The 25,622-nt window shown below is 42.1% G+C and overlaps 1 protein-coding gene across 11 annotated transcripts in view; it reads right to left on the reverse strand.

The window, feature by feature from the left end:
• Positions 1–476: 476 nt before the first annotated feature.
• Positions 477–25,622, reverse strand: part of CFAP20DC (CFAP20 domain containing) — a 233,385-nt gene continuing 208,239 nt past the window's right edge. For 6 of the 11 annotated variants that reach the window (XM_039242481.1, XM_039242480.1, XM_039242487.1 and 3 more), the window contains 2 exons: positions 13,096–13,190; positions 8,434–8,756 (listed from right to left, as the gene is read on the reverse strand). In XM_039242481.1, coding sequence (XP_039098412.1) covers positions 8,551–8,756; positions 13,096–13,190 — 301 coding nt within the window. In that variant the 3' untranslated portion in view covers positions 8,434–8,550. Of the gene's footprint in view, positions 525–867; positions 1,380–8,433; positions 8,757–13,095; positions 13,191–25,622 lie in introns of those variants that run through there. The other 5 variants (XM_039242489.1, XM_039242488.1, XM_039242484.1 and 2 more) reach the window with 2 other exon arrangements.

Consider the following 25,622-nt stretch of genomic DNA (forward strand, 5'->3'; position numbering starts at 1 on the left):
TCATTTTGTATGCTTTCTGAAGCCTCAGTTATTTATTTGCACTTTGTAAGTATGAACATCTTGGCGAAAAATTTATAACAAAGGTATACTTTGTGAACAATGGGATTAAAAGCTTATCAAACAGAAACATGGCTCTAAATAATGTATGACCCTTTGAACAGGAGCCTGAATCTACTCCTGAAAAAAGAGCTCTTATTTCCTCTATCAAGCAACATTAAATGAAATTATAGTACTGCCATTAAATCCAATTGTACACCAATAATTTTTCATTTCCAATGGTACTCTTCTTTATTAAAAAATCTTTATTAAATAACAAAATATTCCAGCTAATATAAGTACTTCCTTGTGCTCAATATTAATATACTTGGCACACGATTCGAGGCCATCTCCTTGATTTCAGGAAGTACATGATTTTTTCCTTGTGGCAGTAAGGAGAGTTATAGTGATCGCTTCCTCCATTTCTCCAGGCCAAGTCACAGAAGTAGTGAGGGGTGTAGGGTGTTCAGATGGATGGCTTCTTAAATCTGGATCCATGGATTAAAAGGTTTAAATATTATTAGAATTCAGAGATAATTGGTAAAAACAAAACATCTTTAAAAAAAAAGCACAGCACAGTGCTAAGAGGCTTAAGTGATTAACAATGTTGTGATCTTTGGCAAACTCTGGATGAAACTTCACGTGATCATGAACTCTGACCAGTGTGCAGTGCTTCCTTTTCTAAGAGTCTAAGGGAAGGGTAAACAGTATCTTGGAATATTCTGGTAATGAATACAAGGTAAATAAAAGGAGGCAGCTTAAGAGGTATTCTTCTGAGCATCATACTTTATTTTTAATACAAATAGGTAATAAAACAAAAGGTACCTGGATATCTTTAAAACAAGAATACATTTTCTGTGTATCAAGCCATCATTTACAGATTAACACTGCCAAAATTTTGAATTAAGAACTCTTAATTTGTTTCCATAAGATTATAGGAGATAAAAAAGATTCTATGTTGGATGAGAACGAACAAACAAGAACCAATTCAAAGTCCTAAAATCTTGTCTCTGTATGAATTCCTTTGCTGCTAAAAAGATCACACACATCTACCAAAAGAGCATCGGCATCCTTAACATGGGACATTATTTACAAAATAACTTTATTTCTCAGTTACTTTGGAGTCTGTGGGCCTGCCGGATACACGCTCTGCGGTCCCCACTCAGTGGCGTCACAAGTACTCTGCTGCTTGCCAGCCGGACCACCGCATCTTGGCTCCGGAGGGAGGCCTCACACCAGCTCGTAGTACTTCCCTGTCTGGGGGTCAAAGTAACAGTTCAGACATGGGTCATAGAGCAGAGTCAGCACCTCCTCGTCCTCTCCCACGCTTGGGTCTTCTTCACCTGCGGGGAGGGGAACCACAGACACGTTAGCCGCCTGCATGGCCAGGAATTCCTGAACCGGAAGGGCAGAAGGCCAAGGAGGCAAAAAAAAGCTCCATCCCTCCCTGGAGATGCTCTTTCTGTGGGCAGAATGGCAAGGCCGGGGCCGTGGGGGAGCAACCCGGGCCTGCGGACTCAGTACTGCAGCGCAGGGTGAGGTGGCCAGCTCCCTGTGAAGGACCAGAGAAGCTGAGCTCTGAGAACTGTCAGGGAGGGAGCCGAGAAAGGACAGGGCCCAGGGACTAAAGGGATCAGGGATGCGGGTGGGACTCAAGACTTGGGGGTGACAGTTCAGATTCTGTCATGGGCCAGGGCTGTGCGAATGCACCTTAAGAATGCTACCAAATAAACCTGAATTGAAATGATAATGTCGTTTAGGACACAGAGCATGGGACACATATGGAAAGCTGTCGGGTGATGTGTCATTTTATTAGTGGTAGGAAGGTCCTTCAAGTTTGCTAGTCACACGGACATGGCTTCATATGTGTCCCTTGTGACACCATTTACACGGTTTGGAGGAACTCCTGCTGCCTATGTTTATTATTATTTTTTAAACGTTTAATTTTGATATATAGAGAGAGAGCACAAGTAGGAGAGGAGCAGAGAGAGGAGACAGAGGGTCCAAAGCAGGCTCTGCGCTGACAGCCGTGAGCCCCGTGTGGGGCTTGAATTCACGAACTGGGAGATCATGACCTGAAATGAAGTCAAGACGCTCAACCGACTTAGCCACCCAGGTGCCCAGCTGCTGCCTGTTATCGGCAGGTTTGGTTGGTTTCCAACACATGGCATGGAATGAAAAAAAAAAAAAGACTGTTTTATGATGAAGATGTTTCCTGAGCACCTTATATGTGCCAGTGTTGTGCTAAGCACTTGTGCACTTGATGCCATCACCAGCACGTGAGTGCCTCCTGAGTACTTCTGAAAACGAGGTGGCGGAGTGGGGCTTTGAGACTCTACCACAGCCATCCCTCTGACCATGCAAAGACACATGACACGATCGTCCCCGCGCCAGGCACTGAGCGAGTGCTGGGGATGAGGGGATCTGAGAAGCAGGCCCTGTCCTCACGGAGTGTGCACTGTCTTGGGCAAAACGTGGAATCAGCCGACTCTCTTATGAGCTGCATACGGTGCCCGCAGTGGAGCTGAAACGTGGAGCTACCCGGAGGGAAGGAGGACCTCTGCCTTGCCTGCTAACGTCCAACTGGTGGCGCCCTCCACGGCCTAGAAAGCACTTCCCCACACAGAAGCTCGCTTGACCTTCTGGATCCTGTGAAACAGGAGTTAACGTGCCCCTCTGAGGATGAGGGGAGCAGGGCGTGCGGAGTTCACCAGCTCCTCCGAGGTCACTTGGTGAGTCAGAGCAGAGTCAGGGATGAACCTAGGTTTCCAGACTCTCAGCTGCATGTTTTTTCTACCATCCGGGCGCCATGCTTTTTCAACGGGGAGCTATTACACTATGGGAATTTAAACATGGAAGAGAGTAAAAAATTGTAAAGGTGTCCTCCGTTTGAAAACCTCAGGTTTGGAAACAAAAGAAACTTCATCTCTCCTATTTCAAAACCCACAAAGATGAGAGAATCCATGTGGGAGGTCAGAGGCAAGATCTCGGCTTATTCCCTCTGGAAAAGACAAAGCCTGAGGTAACGGCAGCCCGTCTGGCTTCAAGTAGATAAAAGGTGGTAAGTGAGAGAGAAGTTGAGAAGATTCTGCAGGGTTCCAGGAGGAAGCAAGAGGATCAATGGGGGAAAGTTACAAGGAGCCAGATTGTGGCTCAGCCCAGGAGGAATTTTCCACACAGTAGAGCTGACTGGGAGATGGAATGTGGGTCCTGGGGAGGGTGGAGCAGGGACCGGGGCGGCCATTTGTGTGAGATTTTATTGTGCACAGGGTGGGAGCAGATCCAATGATTCCTGCAGTGCCTCTGATGAGTTTCTGTGACTCTTTGCTGTAGTGGCTTATGTCCTTGAAGTATGACAGGACTGTGCTAATGGCCACGTTAATGGTGGGAGCTGGGCTGAGCACCCTGCATGGTTTCTAATTAAGAACAGGAAATCAGAGAAGACAGGCTGCTTTTCCTTTACTTTCTACTGTTACCTTAAGGGTGGTTCCCAGGGTCCTGCCTCCACCTTCCTTCTCCCTCTAAGTAGGAGAGATTGGGAAGGCTTTTCAAGTGGCTGTTTCACGTGGAAGACGACCCCCCTTAGGTCACTTCTGCACGTCAAGAAGAGGATGTGCATGTCCTTGACCTTCAGATATTCAATCCGTCATCCCTTTCTTGTTTGGGCTACTTCAGGGAACAGAACCAGTGAGAAACTAACGTGTGCCTGCTATGTGGTGGCATCTATTCAGTCTGTACCATGTCTAGGCGTGGATGGGACATTCACACATGAAACAAAAGCAGCTACTGAAGATTAGTGATGGGGTAAACTGGGGGTTGCAACTGCAGAGCGGCGGACAGGACAGAGGAGTTCTGCTGTTGACTGCCCGAATGGCCGCAGGGCACTCACAGGCTACGCTGCCTCCCCGGACCTTTGTGTCCTCATTTATCAAATGGGAATACAAGGCCTGTTTCGTAGGATTTTGTGGAAGACTAAACCGGACACTGGATAATATGCATAGGCCAGGGCACATAGTAGTTGTTCAATAAATGATCGTTACCATTACTGTTAAGGATAATGACAATACTGAAATAAATCGTGACGTTCAGGCTATATGTTTTTTTAGTCAGTCAGAACAGGAACCTTGATGGAGTTGAAGTCCTAAGAGAAGTCTTCACAGGGAGGCGCAGCATGACATTTAGACAGTGGAGTCTGACAGACCTGGGTCCATATCCCATTTCTACCACTTCATAGCGGTGGGACACTGGGAAAATTCACCACTCTGAGGCTTAGCTTCCCCTCTGTAAGGACAGTAACACTATCTGTGGCAGTACCTAGGGGAACTAAGTAAGATACTTTGTGGCCCTCTGCACACATAGCGAACACTCAATAGATATTGTCATTAGAACTGTCATCATGAAAAATGTAAGATAGATTAGTTAGACACAAGAGGGGTCTGTTCGCTTATACCTTATTCCCTACCACCAAACTGCACCTGTTTCATTTTTGACTACCATAAGAAAACAAAATAGCAGATTTGAGCAAAACACAAAGCCCCTAACTAGTTTTACAAAGCACATTATAATGAATTCATCATAAAGTAAAAAGAATTCTTACACCAAAAATCATGTATTTTCAAAAAGTAAAACTAATTTTTCCATCAGTGGTAATGTTAAAATCACATATCATAGGGGTAAACGATCATGAGTCAACAATATATCTCAGGGGTCTGCTGTCTGATGCTTTGTTTTGACTCCAACCACACATGGGTGTGTGTGGGGGGAAATTCTGACGTCTGGCACGTCAGAGTTACATGCCATCTAATTGCTTAGCATACTCTGGGTTGGTACTTTCCAAAAAGATAAAATTTTAAGCTGGCGCTATTAAATTAGAAAACTCAATACGTTTTATGGCCAGTCAGGAATCCTTCAAAGATGAAAATAACAGTTGTAATGGGCCATGGGTCTTTATCACCAACTGCAAAGGGATCGAGGTGGATCCAATTCATTAGTAGGGGCTTTGCTACATAATGCATCCAGACTGAAGCAATAAGGGCTATATAAACGTATTCGTTCCAATACATATCACCGTAGAGCTGGCTCCTTGTGCATTACGACCACGGGACTGAAGCGGATTTTTGTGGTTTTTAGGACTAAAGCTTCAAAGGGATGAATTTTAAAACTCTACCAACAATGACACTTGTACAAAACTTGGGTGACATTATGTATAATTTTACATTGAAATAAGTGCTTTAAACTTGCATAAAGGGTTTTGTTTTCATTATAACTTAATTTTCAAAGCCTCCAATTTACCTCATTTTGAGCCACTGTAATCCCTACGTAATGAAATTATAATATCATTAAGCAATTACCACTATGATGTCAGGCAATGGGAAATGTTTTGAAAGGTAATTATTGTGTATGGATATGGGGTAATTTTCAATTATATTCTTGGATGGTGCAGAGTTTGTTTTTCCCCCCAAATGCTAAATTGCTCTATTTAAAGACTGGCTGCAGAAACCCTAAAAGGACAAATTAACAAATAAAACCATTCTCTGCTACCAGACTAAGAGCATCTGGACAGGGGTCCAAATTACATTTTTACTCTTCTCCACATAATAAAGTCATTTCCAGTGAAGTAAAATTGCCTCTCAGATAATAATCTATTTACAAACTTCCAGCTTCATCCACTTTGAAATTGGTTAACAGCAATAACAGAAGAAAAACCAACGGAGCCAGACCAAGTGCAGCAATATTAGCTGCCCTTCCCTCTGTGAGATCAGCTCAGGCAAACAATTCCTCCAATCCACCTTTTGAAAGTCTATTAAAATAAATGCTTAATTATCTATATTTATTGCATTTTAACCATAGATAATAGAAAACCTATATGCGCAAGCTAAGTCTTCAAGCTTGAAAACAGATGATGTGGCACCAGTTTATCAGATTTAAAATCTCTGAATCAAGACACCGCACCTGATTTTCGATTTTCTGACGCTGCCATCCAGAATTTTTTAAAAAAAAGTTAATGCATTTTCTTTCTTATAGATCTTGAGAACTGATTGACTGTATTTTTATGTGCATACTAATACACTATTGTTTAAACAATTCAATGGGGAGGGATCGCCTTTCCGAACAGTCAGCCTTGAGATCAATAAAGATGACATTTTAGATAAGACCCTGCAGAGCACCAGGTGCTTAGAAACTCTTCCCCCAATGCCTCTCACAGTAGGGCAAAATTAACCTGCACTGAGAAAGCTGACTGTGAACTGCTGAATTTTGGTTTTCAGCAAATACATATCCTCAAATGGGAGAAAGATAAATGACCGACAATGGGATACAAAAGAATGAAAAGAGACTTTCTTCTATTAGAAAACTGTATTGTTTCCTGGAAGGCAACTAACATGCTGTGCTTACAGTTCAGGTTTCATTGGGGAAATAAGTACATCAAGCTCTTTTGCAAAAGCCAGTGGCTAAATTTTACGTGGAAAATGCCATTTGAAGCAACACGTTGAAGGGTTTGGCTGATTAACTGGGAATTACTGAAGTTTCTTCTTTCCACGTAGTCTCTAGTTATGAATGTGCAGTGAGTCAATGGTGTGCTTGTGTATCAGATCACGGAGTTAAACTTACACAGTGTTACATCTTAAACGTACACAATGTTACATGTTATTTCAATAAAGCTGGGAAAAAAACCTACAAAACCATTGTGCTGCTTGAAACGTGTGGCTTACAACTCTGAATGCATTTTATTACACCCCCAGGGGGATCCCTAGCCAGACTATTGAGCTCTGAAGCCTACGGAGCCCACAGTGTCTCAATGGCCCGATTTCAGGCAAGGCAGCAACACTGCAGCTAGGGGAAAATGCATCCCAATTCCAAGCAAGGGAAGCTGAAGTCCTGGACCAGGATCATGTCTGGAGTGCATCTGGGGAATAAGTAGGTAGGGATGGTTCTGGAATAATAGAACTTCAGACACCAGCAATGTGTTAACTATTCTACTATAGGGCTCACTTCTGGGACTCCTAAAAAAGAAGGCATCTCTTTATACTAGTGACGGTGTTGATCACCAGCTCCCCACCCCCTCCCCCAATCCTCTCTGTGCAGAAAAGACACACCCAGATAACAGATAACAACCCTGTTATCCTGATAGCTGCTTAAGAGAAAATATCTCCCTTCCCCAAGGTTAATCTGAGAACAAAAGGCAACTACTTGCTTAATAGGGGAAGGGGCGGGGACTCTGGGTTCAAGAAAGTCATAAATACTAAGGAATCATTGTACAAGCTGAGCATTGAGGTGGGGATGCTATGGGTCTAAGGAGAGTACTGAAGAGAATACTACCTTATCCGGAAAGCTTCAAGAAAGAGAACCTCCTAAAGGCAAAAAATTGCAGTGGACATTTCAGTCGTATGGTTCTCACTGACCTAAAGGGAATTCTACGGTCCTATAGCAGTGTGGGGGTTAAGGGTGCAGATTGCCTAGTGAGACAGGCGTGGGTCAGAGTCCAGCTCCACAGCGGGTCTGTGACCTAGGCAGTGACCTTAATTTCACTTGTACAGGGAGGGACATAACATAGCCCCACACCTGGGAGTGTAGGGAGAAGTCATCGTGAGGTGACCCAGGAAAACTTGACACTGTGGTGGGCACATGGCCAGTGGCTCATTGATGCTGGTTTCTATTATTACTTTTACATTGCCGATACTGCTTTTCTGGGGGAAGGTCTCCTTTGCACCTTAGATAAATCTTGAAGATACAAGGGAGATCCAAAGAGTAAACCAAATCATCCTTCTGTGTCCCACGATTCACAACTCATCAAACATTTATGTTGCGTTGACTGTGTCCTAGGTGCCAAGCCAAGCACTTGGGGATACCATGGTTGTTCGATGAAGCCTTATGTCTGTATGATCACGAATAAAACAGATTTCAGAAGACTGCTTTTAGACTGGGGAGTATTAGATGAATGTCGAATAACTATGTGGCAGGAGATAAGATTCTAGAAGGACTCCCTTGTTGGACGCAGGGCAGATGGCCAGATTCCCCTCTCTCCGGTTAGCTTCAGGGAGCCATGAGGTTTTTCTAAATTCTTGACTAGTAATTTGGATATTATATCTATAAAATAAGCATCTGTTGCCTATTTATGTCTCGTGGGAGATTAACCAGTGTTCATAAAGGAATATCCTCTGTGGCCTTGCCATAAAAAAGGTACAAGAATGTTATTTTTAAGAGACTCTGGCAACTCGAAAAGCACTTCTGAATGTCTTTCTTACTCGAAATCTACATAAGTGGCAGGAGAGGTTTCGCAGGCCTGACGAGAGAGGTCATTACTACTCCGTTTTGGAGCTGGTAAGCATGAATAATTTAAGGGTCATATCCGTAAAGGAACAAATGTCAAAAACAAATTGACAACTATTCTTCGAGCAAAGTCTGTTTTATTTTCCAAAGGTCAGTTTGGTAGCTCTCTTGAGTAAGTTCTGAAATCGTAACTTCCCATTTTTACATTTCACACACTCTCCAGGAAAGCACATTTTTGGTTAAGTGTTAGGGGCTTGCGTGCCCGTGGTAATTGACATTCAGCAAGCGCGCCGCGCCCAGGAGGAAGCGCAGAGAGCTGCCCATCTCTCCCTCCAGTCGAGAGAGGCACGGAGTGCGACGCTGTTCCTGCCGGCCGGCCGGCTCCGCTGGCACACGGGCTGTGTGCTTTAAGGTGGCATTTATGCACTTGAGGTGTTCTGTCTGAGCAGAAACTGTGGACATGACACAAACTTGTACTGAATAGAGACTCGAAGGCCAAATATGACACATGCATGGACACTAATGGAGGGAGACCTCATCTGAAATAGAGTTGGGAAGCCCAGAAGGGGGAGTGCCCATGCACAGACTTTGTTGCAGCTTGACACCACACTCCTGGGCAGGAAGAAGTTCACTTTACTGCCCCGGCAGAGGGAAGGAAGATTTTCTCCTGGACACACAATAGCCTAGCCAACCTCGAGAGAAACCGTTTCTCCCCAGAACCCTTGGTTTTGACTTTTAGACTCCCACAGACGGTCCTTCCGAGCAGCCTCTCTCAAATTCCTCCGTTTTCTCTACAAACTATGGTTCCTCTCCTTTGCTTTCCAAGCTTGCCTATTTTGCCATAGCTTGTGTGTCCCGAATTGCCATGCCTCTGCTATTCCTAAATACACTCATTTTGCTGGCAAAACAACTTGCTCTTTTGTTGTTAAGGTTAAAACATGCCGTTTACTTTTGTACGGCAGCATTTCCTAGGGCCATGCCTTAGTCAGGCCATCTTTCCCTGCTGTTCATCTGCAAATTATGCCTCTAGTTCTACAGATAATGTCCCGGCCTCTCGGCCTGTGATGGAGCTGTGGGAGTTCAGCACATCACTTCCCGGCTCTAGACCCTGGTGTCCTTGTGCGAAAGGTGGGCAACAACAGTAGCTACACCTCAGTAGGCTCTTACGTGGATTAAAAGGCACTTGCAGGTGTGGGTCCCAGGAAGACAAAATAAATCTTAGCTCCTGTTATTTTTATGCTAGACATCTGAAGCCGGGAGATGTCTCCTTCCTGTTGACCAGCTCTCACAACCACCTTCACGGGTTCCACAGAAAGGCAAGGATGTGGAGGAAGCCTGGGTCCTAATCCTAGCTGGGGCTCTGATGGGGCACTTGACCTTACACAAGGTCAAATCCAGGGCGGTGGACTGCATCAGTGTTTTTAGCTGATTCATCAGAGCCCATGGGCAGGGTTCTGAGGCCCTAACTGCCCCCTTAAGGCAGAGCAATTCTGGTTTTATGTTGGCATTTCATATGGAATTCATTTGAAAGAAAAGTTTTCACTGCCTATCAGTAAAGTTTAAAAGCCACTGCATGGGTGGCCTATAACTGTTTTCAGTTGCTTAAATGCATGGGCGTAGGTTCAGAACTTCCACTCTTGAATTTTTACAAATATACCTAATATACTAAAATATTGGAATGGGGTAAAACTGAAAGTATGAAAAAATGGATGATTCATTTCCCCCCCAAGGTTGGTATAAAAAATGACCAGTTGAAGGATATTTCTCTCCCTGTTTTCTCCCGTCTTCCCTCCTGTCTTCCTACTAACAAAAATTTAGAGAGTAGCTAATAACCTACTGCAAATGTGTAGGGTACTTGGGACCCAGAAGTAAGGAAACTGACAAAGCCTCTGCTTTTAAAAACTCACAGGCTATGTAGGAAAAAAGATATTATACAAGTAAACAAATCACGAATTACAAACTGTGAGAAGGGCATGAAGTAAATGTAACAAGGTGAAGGGAAATTGACCTACTTAGATAAGATTGTCTAGAAGGATCGTTGAGCAGGTGGGTGACAAGCCAACACCCAGGCCTGCCAGCTCAGCAATCCCTTGATCTTGTCTCTCAGTCAGCACCTCAGTCCCTTAGATCTGGTCTACATAGCAACGTCGCCCTTGAGCCCCTACTCCCGTGGGGAAAATGAGGCCACTTGTCATTTTAGACAGGTGTGGAGAGGATGGGCAGGCAGGTTCAGGGCTGATACAAAGGACCAGAGGTCTGCCTTTTTTTTTTTTTTTTTTTTTTTTTTTTTACCCCCTTTAAAGAACTTAGCTGGGGGCACCTGGGTGGCTCAGCCAGTTAAGGGTCTGACTCTGATTTCAGCTCAGGTCATGAACTCACAGTTCATGAGTTCAAGCCCTGCATCAGGCTGTGTGCTGACAGTCCGGAGTCTGCTTGGGATTCTCTCTCTCTGCCCCACCCCAGCTAAGGCTGTCTCTCTAAGAATAAATTAAAAAAAAAAAAAAAGAACTTAGCTACTTAGCCCTTGAGATTTTTTTTTTTTGTTCCCTGTAGATCAGGAACTTTGAATAGAAAAATGAAATTTCAATTCCTGATATATATATAATATATATTATAATATTATGTTATTATATATATTATATTATTATAATAATATATATATTATTTTTGAAGTACATAATCTAGGTACTTGGTTCAAAATTAAAAAAAAAAGTATAAAAACAGTGGTTGGGCTCTGGGGCCAGGCTGTTTGCACTCAAATCCCGGCTCTGCCAATGACTCATTGTGTGACCCTGAGCAAGGTATTCAAGAACTTTGTGCCTCAGTCTCTCAGCTGTAAAAAGCAACACACACAAAAACAGTACCTTCCTTGTGGTGTGGCTGTGACAGGTGGCTGTTACAACTTAGCACAGTGCAGATGGCCCTAAATTAATGCCATTAGGCATCAGAAGGCCAGGAAGAGCCCTGCACTGCCCACAGACATGTCTCACTTTTCCTTCCGATGTTAACCAACCGGATACTCGAAACCTTTATTTTTCTTTGACAAACAGTTTCTAGGAATGCTATCTTGGCATATTGATATGTTGTCTAAAACTAAGCCAATAACATGTAAAGACTGATCAAACAGAAAAGACTAATTTTGGATGCTATTAATTAGCTACAGACCATTGGAGCATATCAGAGAAGGGGAAAGGACAGCTGATAAAAACCTAGGCTGCCAGGCAGAAGCGGGGCCAGATCTGGTTAACATCGGCTGGAACAGTTCTACAACCCTCGGAATTTAATTTGTTAATTTGCCCCCGATGGCAGTTCTGTTTACCTTCAACATAACTGAGCTCCTGGCTGTCAAAACATCACTTTGCAATGGTGACTTTACGACCTCCTTTCAGCTACTTATCACTAATATATATCTTGGGTGGGTTTGCTCAAGGACCACGCTCTCTGTTCCTGTGGTTTATTTAGGACACTTAACATAACATATTATTTGTTCTCTCATGGCAAGGTCTCTTTCTGACAGCTGAGGTTCTAGTTTTCTGTCATAAGTAATTATAAATGTACACCTCTAAAAAGATTCCCAATTTGAGGGGCACAATCTATTTCAGACAGTAAATCACGGAGACATCTCCATCCCTTGGGCGGCCAAAATGTACAACTCAGATGTATGAGCTCTCACTCGGAATTCTCCCTACCTGAAGAAAAATGCGATGCTCCACTTTCTCCCTGGGGCCGTTAGGGGGAAAAAAACCCACAGCACTTTTGTTGGAGCAGTTTATATAGGCTTCGGTTCCTTTATTATTATTTTTTTAGATTCAGATGTAGCACTGACGTCTTCAAAATTCAACTCTGAAAACCGTCTCAGGGCGCCCCCCTCTGAGGTTATCTGCCATTCTAGTTATGCACTTTAGTCTCTCCTCTACCCCTTCCATCTCAAGCCCTCTGTTCCCACCAAAGATTCTTTTCCCTTCCTCCTCTATGCACTCCTGACAATCATGGTCTCTGCTCACAACCAAAAATGAATGATTCATTTCTAGGACTCTGACCAACAGAGGAAAACCAAGGCCAATTTTCACTCCTGCTTCCTTCCCATTCTTCCACTGTTACTTGTTATAACTCTGTACCAGCCTTACCTTTAAAGACAAGTAGCTCTGTATTAATGAAAACACACATCTAGTGATGTGGGAGCATCAGGCCTGCTTTATAATAATATGAACAGCTAGTATTAGTAGGTGCTCTTCTAAGGGCTTCGTGTACAGTACGTCTTAGTGAATCTTCATGAAAAACTTTCAGGTGGACACTATTATCAGTCTAATTTTACAAATGCGGTAACCAAGGGGCACCTGGGTGGCTCAGTCAGTTAATCATTGGACTTCGGCTCAGGCTGTGATCTCGCAGTTTGTGGGTTTGAGGCCCGCGTCAGGCTCTCGGCTGTCAGTGCAGAGCCTGCTGCAGATCCTCTGTCTCCCTCTCTCTCTGCCCCTCCCCTGCTTGCTCTCTGTCTCTCTCAAAAAATAAACTTAAAACAAACAAACAAACAAACAAACAAATGCGGTAACCAAAAGTCATTCAGATCACACAGGAGAAACTGACAGAGCTGGAACCCAGATGAAGGTCAATGTGATATGAAAGGACTTATCATCCTATAAAATGAAGGCACAGGCTGCCTCACTTTGGGGGTGCAAGCCTAGATGATTAGCATTTAATAAAAACAGTGGCATCTCAGAGTGAGTGATTTTCTCTACTTGTAGTTAACTATTTTAATTTTTTTATGCATGGCATTTTTCATATTCCCACCTTGAGCACTCAAGCTTCCAGAAGAATCCAGATGCTGTTCTGTTGGCTGTTGACTAGGAGGAACAATCGGTGGACTCAACATATTTAACCAGTCCCTAAAAAGAAAAGAAGAAAGTAAATAAACAACAGGTCTATAATTTCACATATAAATTTCATCTTTCCCCTGGAGTTTTAATTTCCTGGGGCTTCCACAATGAAACATTTTTTCCCCCTCTTTCATATTTCAGAAGGACAAAATGTCTAGAAGTTAATATTCAGTTCTGTTAACTGATTAAAATAATGTCAACCACTGAACTAACTAGTTGTTCTGCAAATATATCAACTAAAGACAACTATTCCTCTTTAGAGTTTATCATTGTGGCTATTACACTGTACACAATCCCTCTCCCACAAGAAAGTTACTTCAGTGGCTCAGAAGAAAGGCAGCAAAGACAAAGCTCCTTATGACCCTAAGAAAGCCTGGCAAAGTCACATGTCACCTCCATGACAGCATTCCAAAGCAGAAGGTGGTCTTGGAGTGGTCAGGAGCCAGCCACAATGGTGGGGTCTGCAGGCATTCACTAAGCAGCTTAGAGTAGCGGAGGGCAAAGGCAGGAAGAATGAGGGGAGCTGGGTCCCTGAGTGACCCATTCCTGCAGTTCTCCCAGTAAGAACTGGGGCAAAAACCACTCCATAAATCCCCTCCTACATTCCCTGTCTTTCTGTCTCCAACTGCCAACCTCATTTCCCACATTCTTTACTTCCCTTTGTCCATCCTTCTTTTCTAGTCTTCCCAGTCTCCCTAGGAGGTAACTGCCATGGGTGTGATGCATGCGGGTGACCTCCAGAGGGCGCAAGTCACCGCGTGTTCTACTTCAAGCCTCTGTCCTCTCTAAACTCCATACTGAGCTTCCTCAGGGGAAGGGAGCAGGAAGGGAATGTGAAGGATGTTCCAACGTGAGCTCTATTGCTTGCATTGATATTGTTTACCTTGCAACTATACTGTTTATCTTATTCTTCTCAACAGGAGCATTTCCTCATGACTATACAATGTCTTTCTAAATTTCTTTATTTCCTACTGTCTATATCTACAATGGGAGACAGTCCCACCAGTAACTAAGAGCCCTGGCTCTCCAGGCCAATCTCGGCTCCCTGTTTAATCACGTGAGAACATGGCCAAGCCACTTAAAATCATAAGCCTCTACTATAGAGAGGAGTAATAATAGTACCTTAGAGTTTTATGTTAGGATTAAAAGGGAAAAAAAAGATGAAAAAACTTTGGCATGGATCTGGGTATAGAGACACATTCAATAAATTTCAGCTATGACCACCATTGTCCTCATTATCAATGAAAATCATAGCACGGCTTTACCTACGATGATAAACCAAGGTAGGAGGAACTAAATTTTGTTGGAATTACACGAAAGATGGTAGAATGGTTACAAGTCTCTAGAGTAGAAGTTTTCCATGAAAACCATTCACTCCTCTAGTAAAACAAAGTATCTCCATGTAAAAATTACCCAATTCCTATTTGTAATATTTTAAGACACATTAGTCACTTCTCACCTTAACTATCACTAGATTATGGCTAGTGAAATAAGGTGAACATTATGTATAATTGAATTTCATAATAACACATTAAGGACATCGGAAAGGATTTGTCACAGCCTTCCAACCTAATGGGGAATTTTCTGATAAGCACCTTTTATTTAGTCCATTTCATTACATCAGACCAAAAACTCCTACATTATGGAAAATTACAAGGTCACATACAAATTACCAGCTCCAGTGACCTCATTACTCAGTAAGAGTTGGAGAGCGAGGATGAACAACAACAGAAGTAATAATGTTACCATGTGATGACACCCCCAGTGACAAATCAGAAAATACTCTGCACCGGCAGCGGTGGCTCCTACTCATGGCCCATGGACATGGGGGAATGTAGATGAGGGTTGTGTGACTATTAAAAAGGCAAGATATTCACTTCTTAGGCCAATGATTTGATTAATGTTTTTCCTTCTCACAAGTAGCTATGAAGGGGCGCCTGGGTGGCTTAGTTGGTTAAGCGTCCGACTTTCGCTTAGGTCATGATCTCACAGTTTGTGGGTTTGAGCCCCGCGTTGGGCTCTGTGCTGACTGTCAGCTAGGAGCCTGGAGCCTGTTTCAGAGTCTGTGTCTCCCTCTCTCTGACCCTCCCTTGCTCATGCTGTCTCTCTCTCTCCTAGAAATAAATAAAAAAAAAAAAAAAAAAAAAAAAAGAAGCAGCTATGAAAAGTACAGGGTTCTTCCTTTTGGGATTTTTTTGGTTGTTTTAAAATAATTTTAGATTTACAGCTTTTCTGTAAGAAATACAAAGAATACTTCTTCTTTGCAAGAAGAGTATAAAGAACTCCAATATCTCCTTCATCCAGATTCCCCAATTTAAACACTTTATCACATTTGCTGTCTATCTACCTATCTATCTACCTATCTACCTATCTATCTATCTATCTATCTATCTATCATCTACCATTTCTGTATCTAAACAGGGGTTGGCAAACTATGGCCCATGGGCAAAGTCTGGCTCACTGCCTGTTTTTGTACAAGGCTGTACAAAACAAGAATGGCCTTTACATTTTTAAGTGGTTGGAAAATTAAAACAGTATTGTTTCATGATATATGATCATTATATAAAACTCAGTGTCAGTGTCTATAAATAAAGTTTTATTGGAATAAAACCATGTTCACTTGTGTATATATTGTCTATGGCTGCTTTTGTGGTACAAAGACAGAGAGGTTAAGTATTTGTTATTTGGTCCTTTACAGAAAAAGTCTGATGATCCCTGGTCTATAACTATAGGCCCATTTCTCCAATAGTAATACAACACCACAGATTCATTCTCATCTCTCCTCTTGCCATATTTGTAACTCCTTTTGATGGTGAGGAACATGGCTCCCATGATCCTCAATAAATTTGCTTCTTTTTTAAACTATAGAACATACCAAAAGTAGTTTCAGAATTGCTAGGCAAACAAAACAAAACCCCAAACCTACTCTCCAGAGTTCTCTACTTCGGGTTCTTTTTATTCCTTAGTCAAAATACTATGTTCTAAATTTACCTGGATTAGTTCTTTTTCCCCTCCTTTTCAGTGTGGTTGTATTATTTGTTTGAAATATAGTTAGAGTCATCCGCTTCTGTTTGTATTACATTTTAGGCAGTTTTTTCTCCATTAACTGTTGATTTTTATTATTTTTGTTGTTGTTGAGTATGTAAAATGTTCATAGTTCAAAGCCAAAATATGCAAAAAGTTATTTTCAATTAAGAGTTACATTTTCCCCATGCCTCCTAGACTGTTTCCACCTCCTCATCACTTCTATGCCATCCTCACTCACCGCTGTACATGAAATCAATTTCATTAGTTCTAGTAACTCCTTTCTATGTTTCTTTTTGCAAAAAATAAGCAGCCGCACCTCTAATGCAACAGGTAGCATATTATTATGACTCTTGAACTTTCATTTTTGCAACTTAAAATATAACCTGGAAATCACTGACCACCCTCACAGAGAGCAGCACCTCATTCTTTTTCACAGCTTCATACTACTCCATGCATGGCTATGTCATCATGTATTTCACCACACTCTCTTATGTTTGGGCATGTTTTCAATATTTTGCAATTTGTGCCATTAACACTGCAATGAATAACCTTGAGCTACCTATTTCTGTATAGTTGGAGATAGACCTTCAAGGTAAATTCCTAGAAGTGGAATTCCTAGGACAAAAGGTAAATGCATATTTGGTTTTGTTAGATATTGACAAAATCCTTCCACAAGAGCTGCACCATTTGTGTTTCCACCAGCAATGCAGGACAGTGCTGGTTTTTCTACAGCCATGTCACAAGAGTATGTTGTCAAGTTTTTAATGCTTTCTAATCTGAGAGATAAAAACTGGTATCTTAAAGTAATTCTGATTTGCATTTGTTTTCAATATGAGCATTAGGAGTGGAGTTGACTGTCTTTCATTTGCATAAGGGCATGTATGTAATATGTAAATATATGCATGTATGCATTTTATATCTATATTTTTTGGTCTGTTCGTTTCTTTGCCCCTGCTTCTATCAAGTTTTTTGTCTTTTCCCCTCACTGTATCATGTGTCTTTGCTTACCTTGTTTTTAATTTTTTTTTGCCATGGAAAAGTTAGAAAATATCTTTCTGTAATCAAATGTATTATTATTTTCTTTTATCACCTCTGTACTTTGAGTTATAGTATATGATGTGAGTTTATTCTGGTATAAGGTGCATCTAGTTTTATCTTTAAAAAATGACTGCAGAATGCTCTTGATAAGTGATGTTATTTTAACTTAAGATTTAGAAGATTTTATACAATTAAGAAATTTTGATCAGAGCGACACATTTGTTTGGCTTCTTACTAAGTATGCATTTACAAAGTATATTTTGAAAAAAAAAAGAGTTCTATGTTAGCTATAAAATCAGGATGTTTTCTTGCAGGACTTTTGAGAGCTTTTAACACACTGAGTCTCCCCAGAGGAGGACAGAGTATACAGCACTGCTCACGTACACGGACCTGGAATGGTTACATCTCTCGGGATCATGAGTCCACAGACCAAACCTTGAGAAATGCCACCTCAGGTTATGCCATTTTCCAATCTGGTGCCATTGTTTTTGTTTGTTTTGTTTTTATTTTCCTTTGTATATAATTAACAATTTCATTTTCCAAAGAGCATTTTTGAGTGGCTTGTTAATAAGCATAAGTACGTAGTCTAGCACCTGTATCTTTTATGTTTATATTTTCATATGGGATATTTATTGCTAATCAACTTGACCCTTGATCAACTCCTTTAAACACGCCTTCCCCACAGGAAGCAGCAAACACCTAAGGAAGCAGGAGTCTGGCTGAGGCACACTCACAGCTGCCTGCCCCGGCAGGAGATCTGAAGGGCTCCCTGGCCAGCTCTTACCCTAGCCCAGCGACCACGCTCTGGAGTTTGTTCTTGCTCTTAGTTCGACCACGTTTGTACTCACCTTGTCTTTTGCACTTGATACTCTGCTTTCCTGAGCTCTGATTATAACCCTTTTCTCCCAAGGACGGGCTCTTGTTTTAAGAAAGCCTTTAACTCCTCTGGTGGATGGACACCCTTTTCAGTCAGGGCTGCTCTCTGAGCATGCTCGGGTGCTGCAGCATCCTCTCCCCTCCTCTCTTGGGGTCAGGTAGCCCTCCCCCTCAACCCAGCCTCTCCTCCTGATACTGGAGAGAAAAGACTTCCAGGCACACCTGTGCATGCTGAGCACTGCCACCGTAAGACGTGTCTTACTTAAGAGTGAAGGTAATGGATTCAACAGGGCAGATGAACAATAAATACTATCTCGTGAATTTTCACAATGGCCAGATTTACCTAATATTAAAATCTTGGCCTAAAAAGAATACCACACTGTTTTCCTCTCACTTGTGTGCCAGATTTTTTTCAAGCACTGAGCATTAAACAAATCAGATATTTTTACAACTGAGGAAGATGTCCTCAGTTAAGATAGACTATGGTTTCAGTGCCTTCATTTAAAAACCAGATTTTTGGGGGGCGCCTGGGTGGCTCAGTTGGTTAAGTGTTGGGTCTTCAGCTCAGGTCATGATCTCGCGGTTCCTGAGTTCGAGCCCTGAGCCCTGAGTTGGGCTATGTGCCGACAGCTCAGAGCCTGGAGCCTGCTTTCGATTCTGTGTCTGCCTGTCCCTCTGTTCCTCCCCTGCTCGCATTCTGTCTCTAGGTCTCTCTCTCTAAAATAAATAAAGAATAAAAAAAATAAAAACAAGATTTTTTTACAAGAACAATTTTACATAATTATTTCATTAATGTGTTTCCTACAAATACATTATATGTGTGCATACATATATACTTATGTACAAATGCAGGATATGAGGCCAACAATTTAGCTTAATCGTCTCTCTACATATTTGGTAACCATTTACTGAACTCCTGTGTGTCAGGTCCTGGGGAATCAGAGAGTTCATAGTCAGATGGAAGAAGCGTTTTAACCAGCAGAAAATGAACTAGAACATGGGCTGGTCACAAAGGTTGCTGCGGGGCTGATCAGATCACCTGCTGGTTCCCTTCTAAGACCCTCTTGTAATGAAACTTCTACAATCTTATATACACTGAAGTATTTACTGGGGGAGGGAGTAAGAACTTGAGAAATCGAAAAAAGATCTAAGAGATCTAGAGACATTTTTCATTTAGCTCTTACTTATAGCCCTGAGCTACCTGCTTTCATAAAACTTTGGGCCAGAGGAGCCAGCCAGTGAAATATTTACACAGGAGATCTCATAGCAGGAATTCAGCAATTTGCAGCAATTTCTATCCAATACTTAATGATATTTATCATGTGGTGCCAGTGCTCATTTCTTATTCATTGAGGGAAATGTGGGTTTTAAAAATCTTGTTATGGTCGGGGAACAGACTGGGAAATATCTTTCTCTGGGGGAATTCACAAATTTGTTTTATTTTAATTAATTAATTAATTAAGTTTTTGACTAAAAACATATTTTAATGTTTATTTATTTTTGAGAGGGTGGGGAAGGGAGAGAGAGGGAGAGGGAGACACAGAATCCAAAGCAGCTCCAGGCTCTGAGCTGTCAGCACAGAGCCCAACGCGGGTCTCAAACTCACGAACTGTGAGATCATGACCTGATCCAAAGTCGGACGTTTAACTCACTGAACCACCCAGGCACCTCCACAAATTTGTTTTCAAAGCTGGTGAATGCTGTTTTCCCAGAAAAACATACATAAATACAAAATTTTGCTTCCAATTTTAAGAGGTCAGAGATCATCTAAAGCCTAGTCATGGACTTCTGGATTCCCAAGTTTAGGTACCTCTACACCTTCGAATATCATGGGGGTGGTGTTTCTAGCATTGTAAATTCCACGGTTGGCAAATTTTTCTCTGAACGGCTATATAGAAAATACATTGGGCTTTACAAGCAATGAGGTCTCTGTTGCAACTATTCAATTCTGCTGCTGTAGTGTGAAAGCACACATAAACAGTAAGTAAATGAATGGGCATGGCTGTATTCCAATAAAACCTTACTTAGAAAAAATCCCGCCATGAGCATGATCTGGCCCACTGACTGTAGCTGAATGACCTCTATGTTAGAGCAAGGAGCCGTGAAGTGAAACATTCTCAAGGCTCTAATGACAATCTGTCGACTGTCCTCCTAAATGTGTTTTGAATCAGACTTTCTCACCAACTCTACTTTCACCACCAATGCCCACTGATGATCCCGTATCATGTTCTCTGTAGACAACACTTTTTTTTTTTTTTTAATATTTTATTTATTTCTAGGAGAGAGAGAGAGACAGCGTGAGCAGGGGAGGGTCAGAGAGAGAGGGAGCCACAGACTGAAACAGGCTCCAGGCTCCAATGACAATCTGTCGACTGTCCTCCTAAATGTGTTTTGAATCAGACTTTCTCACCAACTCTACTTTCACCACCAATGCCCACTGATGATCCCGTATCATGTTCTCTGTAGACAACACTTTTTTTTTTTTTTTAATATTTTATTTATTTCTAGGAGAGAGAGAGAGACAGCGTGAGCAGGGGAGGGTCAGAGAGAGAGGGAGCCACAGACTGAAACAGGCTCCAGGCTCCGAGCTGGCAGTCAGCACAGGGCCCGACTCGGGGCTCGAACCCACGAACCGCGAGATCATGACCTAAGCGAAAGTCGGACGCTCAACCGACTAAGCCACCCAGGCGCCCCAGTAGAAAACACTTTTAATGGACACCTCATTGCTGTTCATTTTGGCTTCCCTACCTGAACCACACTGGAGCCAAATTCCAATCTGATTATGTCAACCTCTGGTTTAACACCACTCAGCATCACTGGGAGGATATTGTCCTTGAGAGAGAAACCCGAATCTTTACGCCAGCCTTTGAGGCTTTGCATAAACAAGTCTCTATGTATTTTTTCCAACCTCATCTTGCATTATTCTCCCTCTCACACACTAAGTTTCAGCTACGCTGGTCTTCCCTCAATTTCTGGAATATGCCATGCTCCCTACTATCATGGGACCTTCAGCCAGGCTGTGCCTCCTTGTCTAAAGCACGTTCTCTTCCACTTTCTAACATTTCCTTGCCCTGGTAAAGTCATACCCAACTTTCTGATTTTACCTCAAGCAACACTCTCTCGGGAAGTATTCTCCAACACACCGTCTCCAATCTAGTTGAGTCGCTTTGTTACTCCTCACAGAGCCACTATGATCTTCTCATTAAGAGCTCTTGTCTCAGCTCATAATTACATTCTCATTTGTTTGATCATTTGATGTGTGTATTCTCCCCCAATTGCTTCTTAACCGGCAGAGTGCCCGGCACAGAGTAGGCACTTCCTTCATATGTATCAAGGGCATGATTATTGAATGAGTCTCTGTGGCAGTTCTGAATCCTGAGTGCCACTCATTGTTGAAAGTTTCCCTAACAATCGATAATACTGTTGTTGCAACCCTCTCCATATTTTCCCTCCATTTTGCTTCTTCTCCACCTGTCAGGAGCATGCTACTGTTTCTTGATCATGTGCTTGGTCTACACAATTTGGGGCAAATCTGGAGACACACATCTTGCCTCTGTATAGCCATCACAGAAAAATTTAATTTCCTGCCTTAGAAAACAGAATTCGGTTCAGATATATGTTTACCTGGATAAAAAAACGAAGAAAATGTTTCTTTCTTTATTCCTTTTTTTTTTTTTGAAATCAAAATAGCTTTTCTTCATAGGATTTAACTCCCACTTGAAGTTAAGAAGATCAAAAAAGAGTTTTGTATATGAAAAGAGTTCCCAACTTATAGTTGAACTGGAATAAGTATTAAGAGGCTATTGTGTAGTTTTGATGGTTTTCCACAAGAATATTCTAACCTCAGTGCTGGATTCTTAGTGTTTGAAGGTTGCTTTATATAACATTCCCACAAGTGATGATCTATACATGAGTATCAGTAATTGTGTATGCACTACTTTCAAAGGACCATATTTCTTCTTCAAAAACTTTGACTGTTAAATGTTTTTTCTCATGTTGAGGCAAAATCTGTTTTCTTTTCATCTCCACCTATTTCTCCTTTTTTTCCCTTTGGCACTTTCAAGGAACAGTTGTAACTTCTCTTTGAGGCACTGTAGAGGAGAGCTAAGGGACTGTCCAGAACTCCTTCCCCTGCTCTCTGGAATAGCAGTCTGTAACCACATGGCCTCCTGGGAGTTAGCATGTTCCTACGTGAGCCTGCAACCTCAGCCGATTGGTCCATATGTGGACACCTGTCTTAAATTTTTCAACTGTGTTTCCTTATGAAACTGGATCTGAAGAGGAGAGACAGTCTCTTGTGAAGATGGAAGTCAAAAGAAGTAAAACTCAGATGCCACCAGTTACCATATTTCCTATCACACAGAGGAAGCTAGTCTGCAGAGAGAATGAGGAAGCTTAAAGTCTGGGTTCTGGGAATGAAACAGTGTTGGTACCATTGAATGAATTTAGAACCTGGGGAGAGGAAACCAGTTTGGGCAATCCAGGGTTTTGATTTAGCACAGGAGGGATCTGAGATCTTGGTAGTTTCTCCAAGGGAAGACGTGCTTAAAATACGTAGGGATCCATTACTAGGTCCTAACCTTGGCTCTTGAATATGTTGGCATATCTCTACTACCCACTGACACCATCTTAGTCCATGCTTCTAGAATCTCTCCCTTGTTCTTCCCCCACTCAATCTGGATTCCCATTAATCCAATCCAGAGTGAGTTTTAAAAAATTTGCTCTTAGGGCAAAATTCAAAATCGCTACATTGGCCTTAAGTTTTACATAGTCTGGTCCTATCTCTACAGAATATTTCTGTGCCTTTCCCTCACTAACACCACCATGCTACCTCCAGGCTTCAGAGGGAGCGCCACATCCTCAGCCTCTTTTCTCACAATCGCCTAGTGCTATAGAGGGAAGGTTCTTTCCAAAATTCTTATGTTAAAAAATAATTCCCACTGTGATGGTATCTGCAGGTGGAGCTTTGGGAAGTGCTTAGGTCGTGAGGGTGGAGCCATCATAAATGAGATTAGTGCCCTTATAGACGTGACTCCAGAGAGAGCTTTTGCCCCTTCTGCCACGTGAGGACACAGTGAGAATACAGCCGTCTCTGAACCAGGAAGACAAGCTGTGACCCGATTATAAACTCCATCAGGTTAGGCAATCATGTCTGTTTTCTTCTGTGTGGGCCTGATGCATAATAGATGCCCAACAAATGTTTGTTGAATGATTGTACTGGAATTAAAAAAAATGTTTGTTGAATTAAAACCTTCCTTGTAGGAAGGAATGTCAGGGCTATAAGAGAAGGACCTCCAGGTGTGAGTGGGAAATAGAGAAGTTCGGGAGAAAGATCTGATAGGGTGGTTAGAACGTGCTCTGAGGGCAGCAGGAACCCCAGCGGGGGCCAGGGAAGGCAGCTGCTTCAGAACAGTCTGGGGATTGTTCTTCCCAGATCTTTCTCCTCCTCCCATCCTGAAAATGTTCAGAAGACGTTTACATTATGATGGGATTTGGAATGGGACTGCGTTTTTTTTTTTCCATAGCAAAAGTTAGGAAACATGTTGCATAAGGAAGCACTGTGTTTACATCTCACATCAGCCTATGTTTATTTGGAGACATGAACAAAGAGTCACACAAAGGGGAAATCATACTCTTTCTTCTTCTGGCCTCTGCAAAATCATCTCTCTTGCCCATGTTTTTGTCAGAAAATCCATAAAATGGAGAGAACCCAGCTCAAGTGCTCAATGCTCCAACAAATCATAAAAATCATTAATTCTCTTACTCTATTAAATATACTTTATATGTTCTCTGCAGAACTGAATCTTTCCTATTTGGCAGCATTTTTCCTCAGGCTAAAAAAATATTAATGATATAGCATCTTGGGATCATTTTACAGACACTGACTCCTTAGATATGGCAGATAATTCAACTCTAGAGGCACAAATCCAGGCATCAGCCATCAAATTCAACTACAGCATGTGAACAGTAGTAGCTCATCTCCTTGAGCCAACAAGGGGAAAGGCTGAGCCCTTCCTTGCTTTCTCTCTACTGTTACCAGCATAGGTGCTTTATGATTTCACACTATTGAATAGAGGTTTTTTGGGCCTCCGGAGTGTCTCAGACTTTATGCCGGGTACTGAGGAATAAGACATCATTCTGCCTTTGAGGAATTCGGTCCTGTGGAGACAGACTGTTAGACCAACATTTAGGAGAAGGTTTCAGCAAAAGTGATGAATGGGCTGTTCCTGAAGGATGAGGATGAGGCAGCAAGACAAGGAAAAAATCAAAGGATATTCTAGAAAACACAGCATGTTCTACATCAGAACGGTGTGGAGAGCTGTGAGCACCCCTATTAGTGTGAAATGATGGGCACGGGGTGTGCATATGTATGCGCTAGATGATGGGACTGTAGTCAACTGCTGAAGAAGGCAGGGGTCTTAGGTGGCAAACTAAAAAGTTCTTACTTTTAAGGGGCACCTGGGTGGATCAGCTGATTAAGCATACGACTTCGGCTCAGGTCACGATCCCACAGTTCATGAGTTCGAGCCCTGTGTTGGGCTCTATGCTGACAGTGGAGAACCTGGAGCCTGCTTTGCATTCTGTGTTTCTCTTTTTCTCTGCCCCTCTCCTGCTGTCCACTGTCTCTCTCTCTCTCAAAAATAAATAAAAATTAAAAAAAATTCTTACTTTATTCTGAAGGCCCTGAGGGTCTACCAAAGGATTTTAAGAGCTAGAAGAATCTTGGATTTCCTTTTAGAAAGATTGTATTAGCAGTTGTGGGGAGAATGGATTGGTGGGGGAATTAGAAAGCGGCCAGAAAGAGGAGTTAGGATTTTGTTGCTGAATAACCTAGGTAAGAGCTAATGGTATTTTGGAAATTTAGTACATAAGGGTAAGAAGATACATGTGAAGAACACAGAACCTTCTCTTTGACAAAACGGATTTCCCATCGTAACAAAATAAGGTTGTAATGTACAGGAGTCTCCTAGGACGACCTCTTGTTTTTGTCTTCCTAAGAGAGTGAGGGTCTCCAGAGATGGCAGTTTGCCTCAAGCATCTTACACTCTAATTAGGAATATTTTATATTTTTTTCTGTGCATTCCATATATTATCTAAGGAAAATTCAAATAGTTATTGAGGGTCCATGTGCCCAATGCTATGTTGGACATATAAGGATACTGAACAAACATGAGATGTGGTCCTAGAAAAGCAGGCAAAGATATGAATGGTCAGGTCGGAAGAAAAGACATATAAATACCTCCCCCCTCAAGATGGAAAGATGTTTAACTATATAAATAATTGCGGAAATACAAATTAAAATAATGAGCTACCACTGACACAGAGCAGCTTGGCAAAAGTTCTAAAGTTTCAGGAGACTCAGTGTGAGCTGGTAGGGATGCAAACTAGTGAAAAATCAGGTACTATCTATCAAAGTTAGCTTTTGACCAAATAATTTCACTGCTAGGCATTTACTGTAAACACATACTTGCCCAAGCTCACAAGATGTGCATGAGGATG

The sequence above is a fragment of the Hyaena hyaena genome, unplaced genomic scaffold, assembly GCF_003009895.1.
Source record: "Hyaena hyaena isolate Hyena2069 unplaced genomic scaffold, ASM300989v1 scaffold_212, whole genome shotgun sequence".
Lineage (NCBI taxonomy): Eukaryota > Metazoa > Chordata > Mammalia > Carnivora > Hyaenidae > Hyaena > Hyaena hyaena.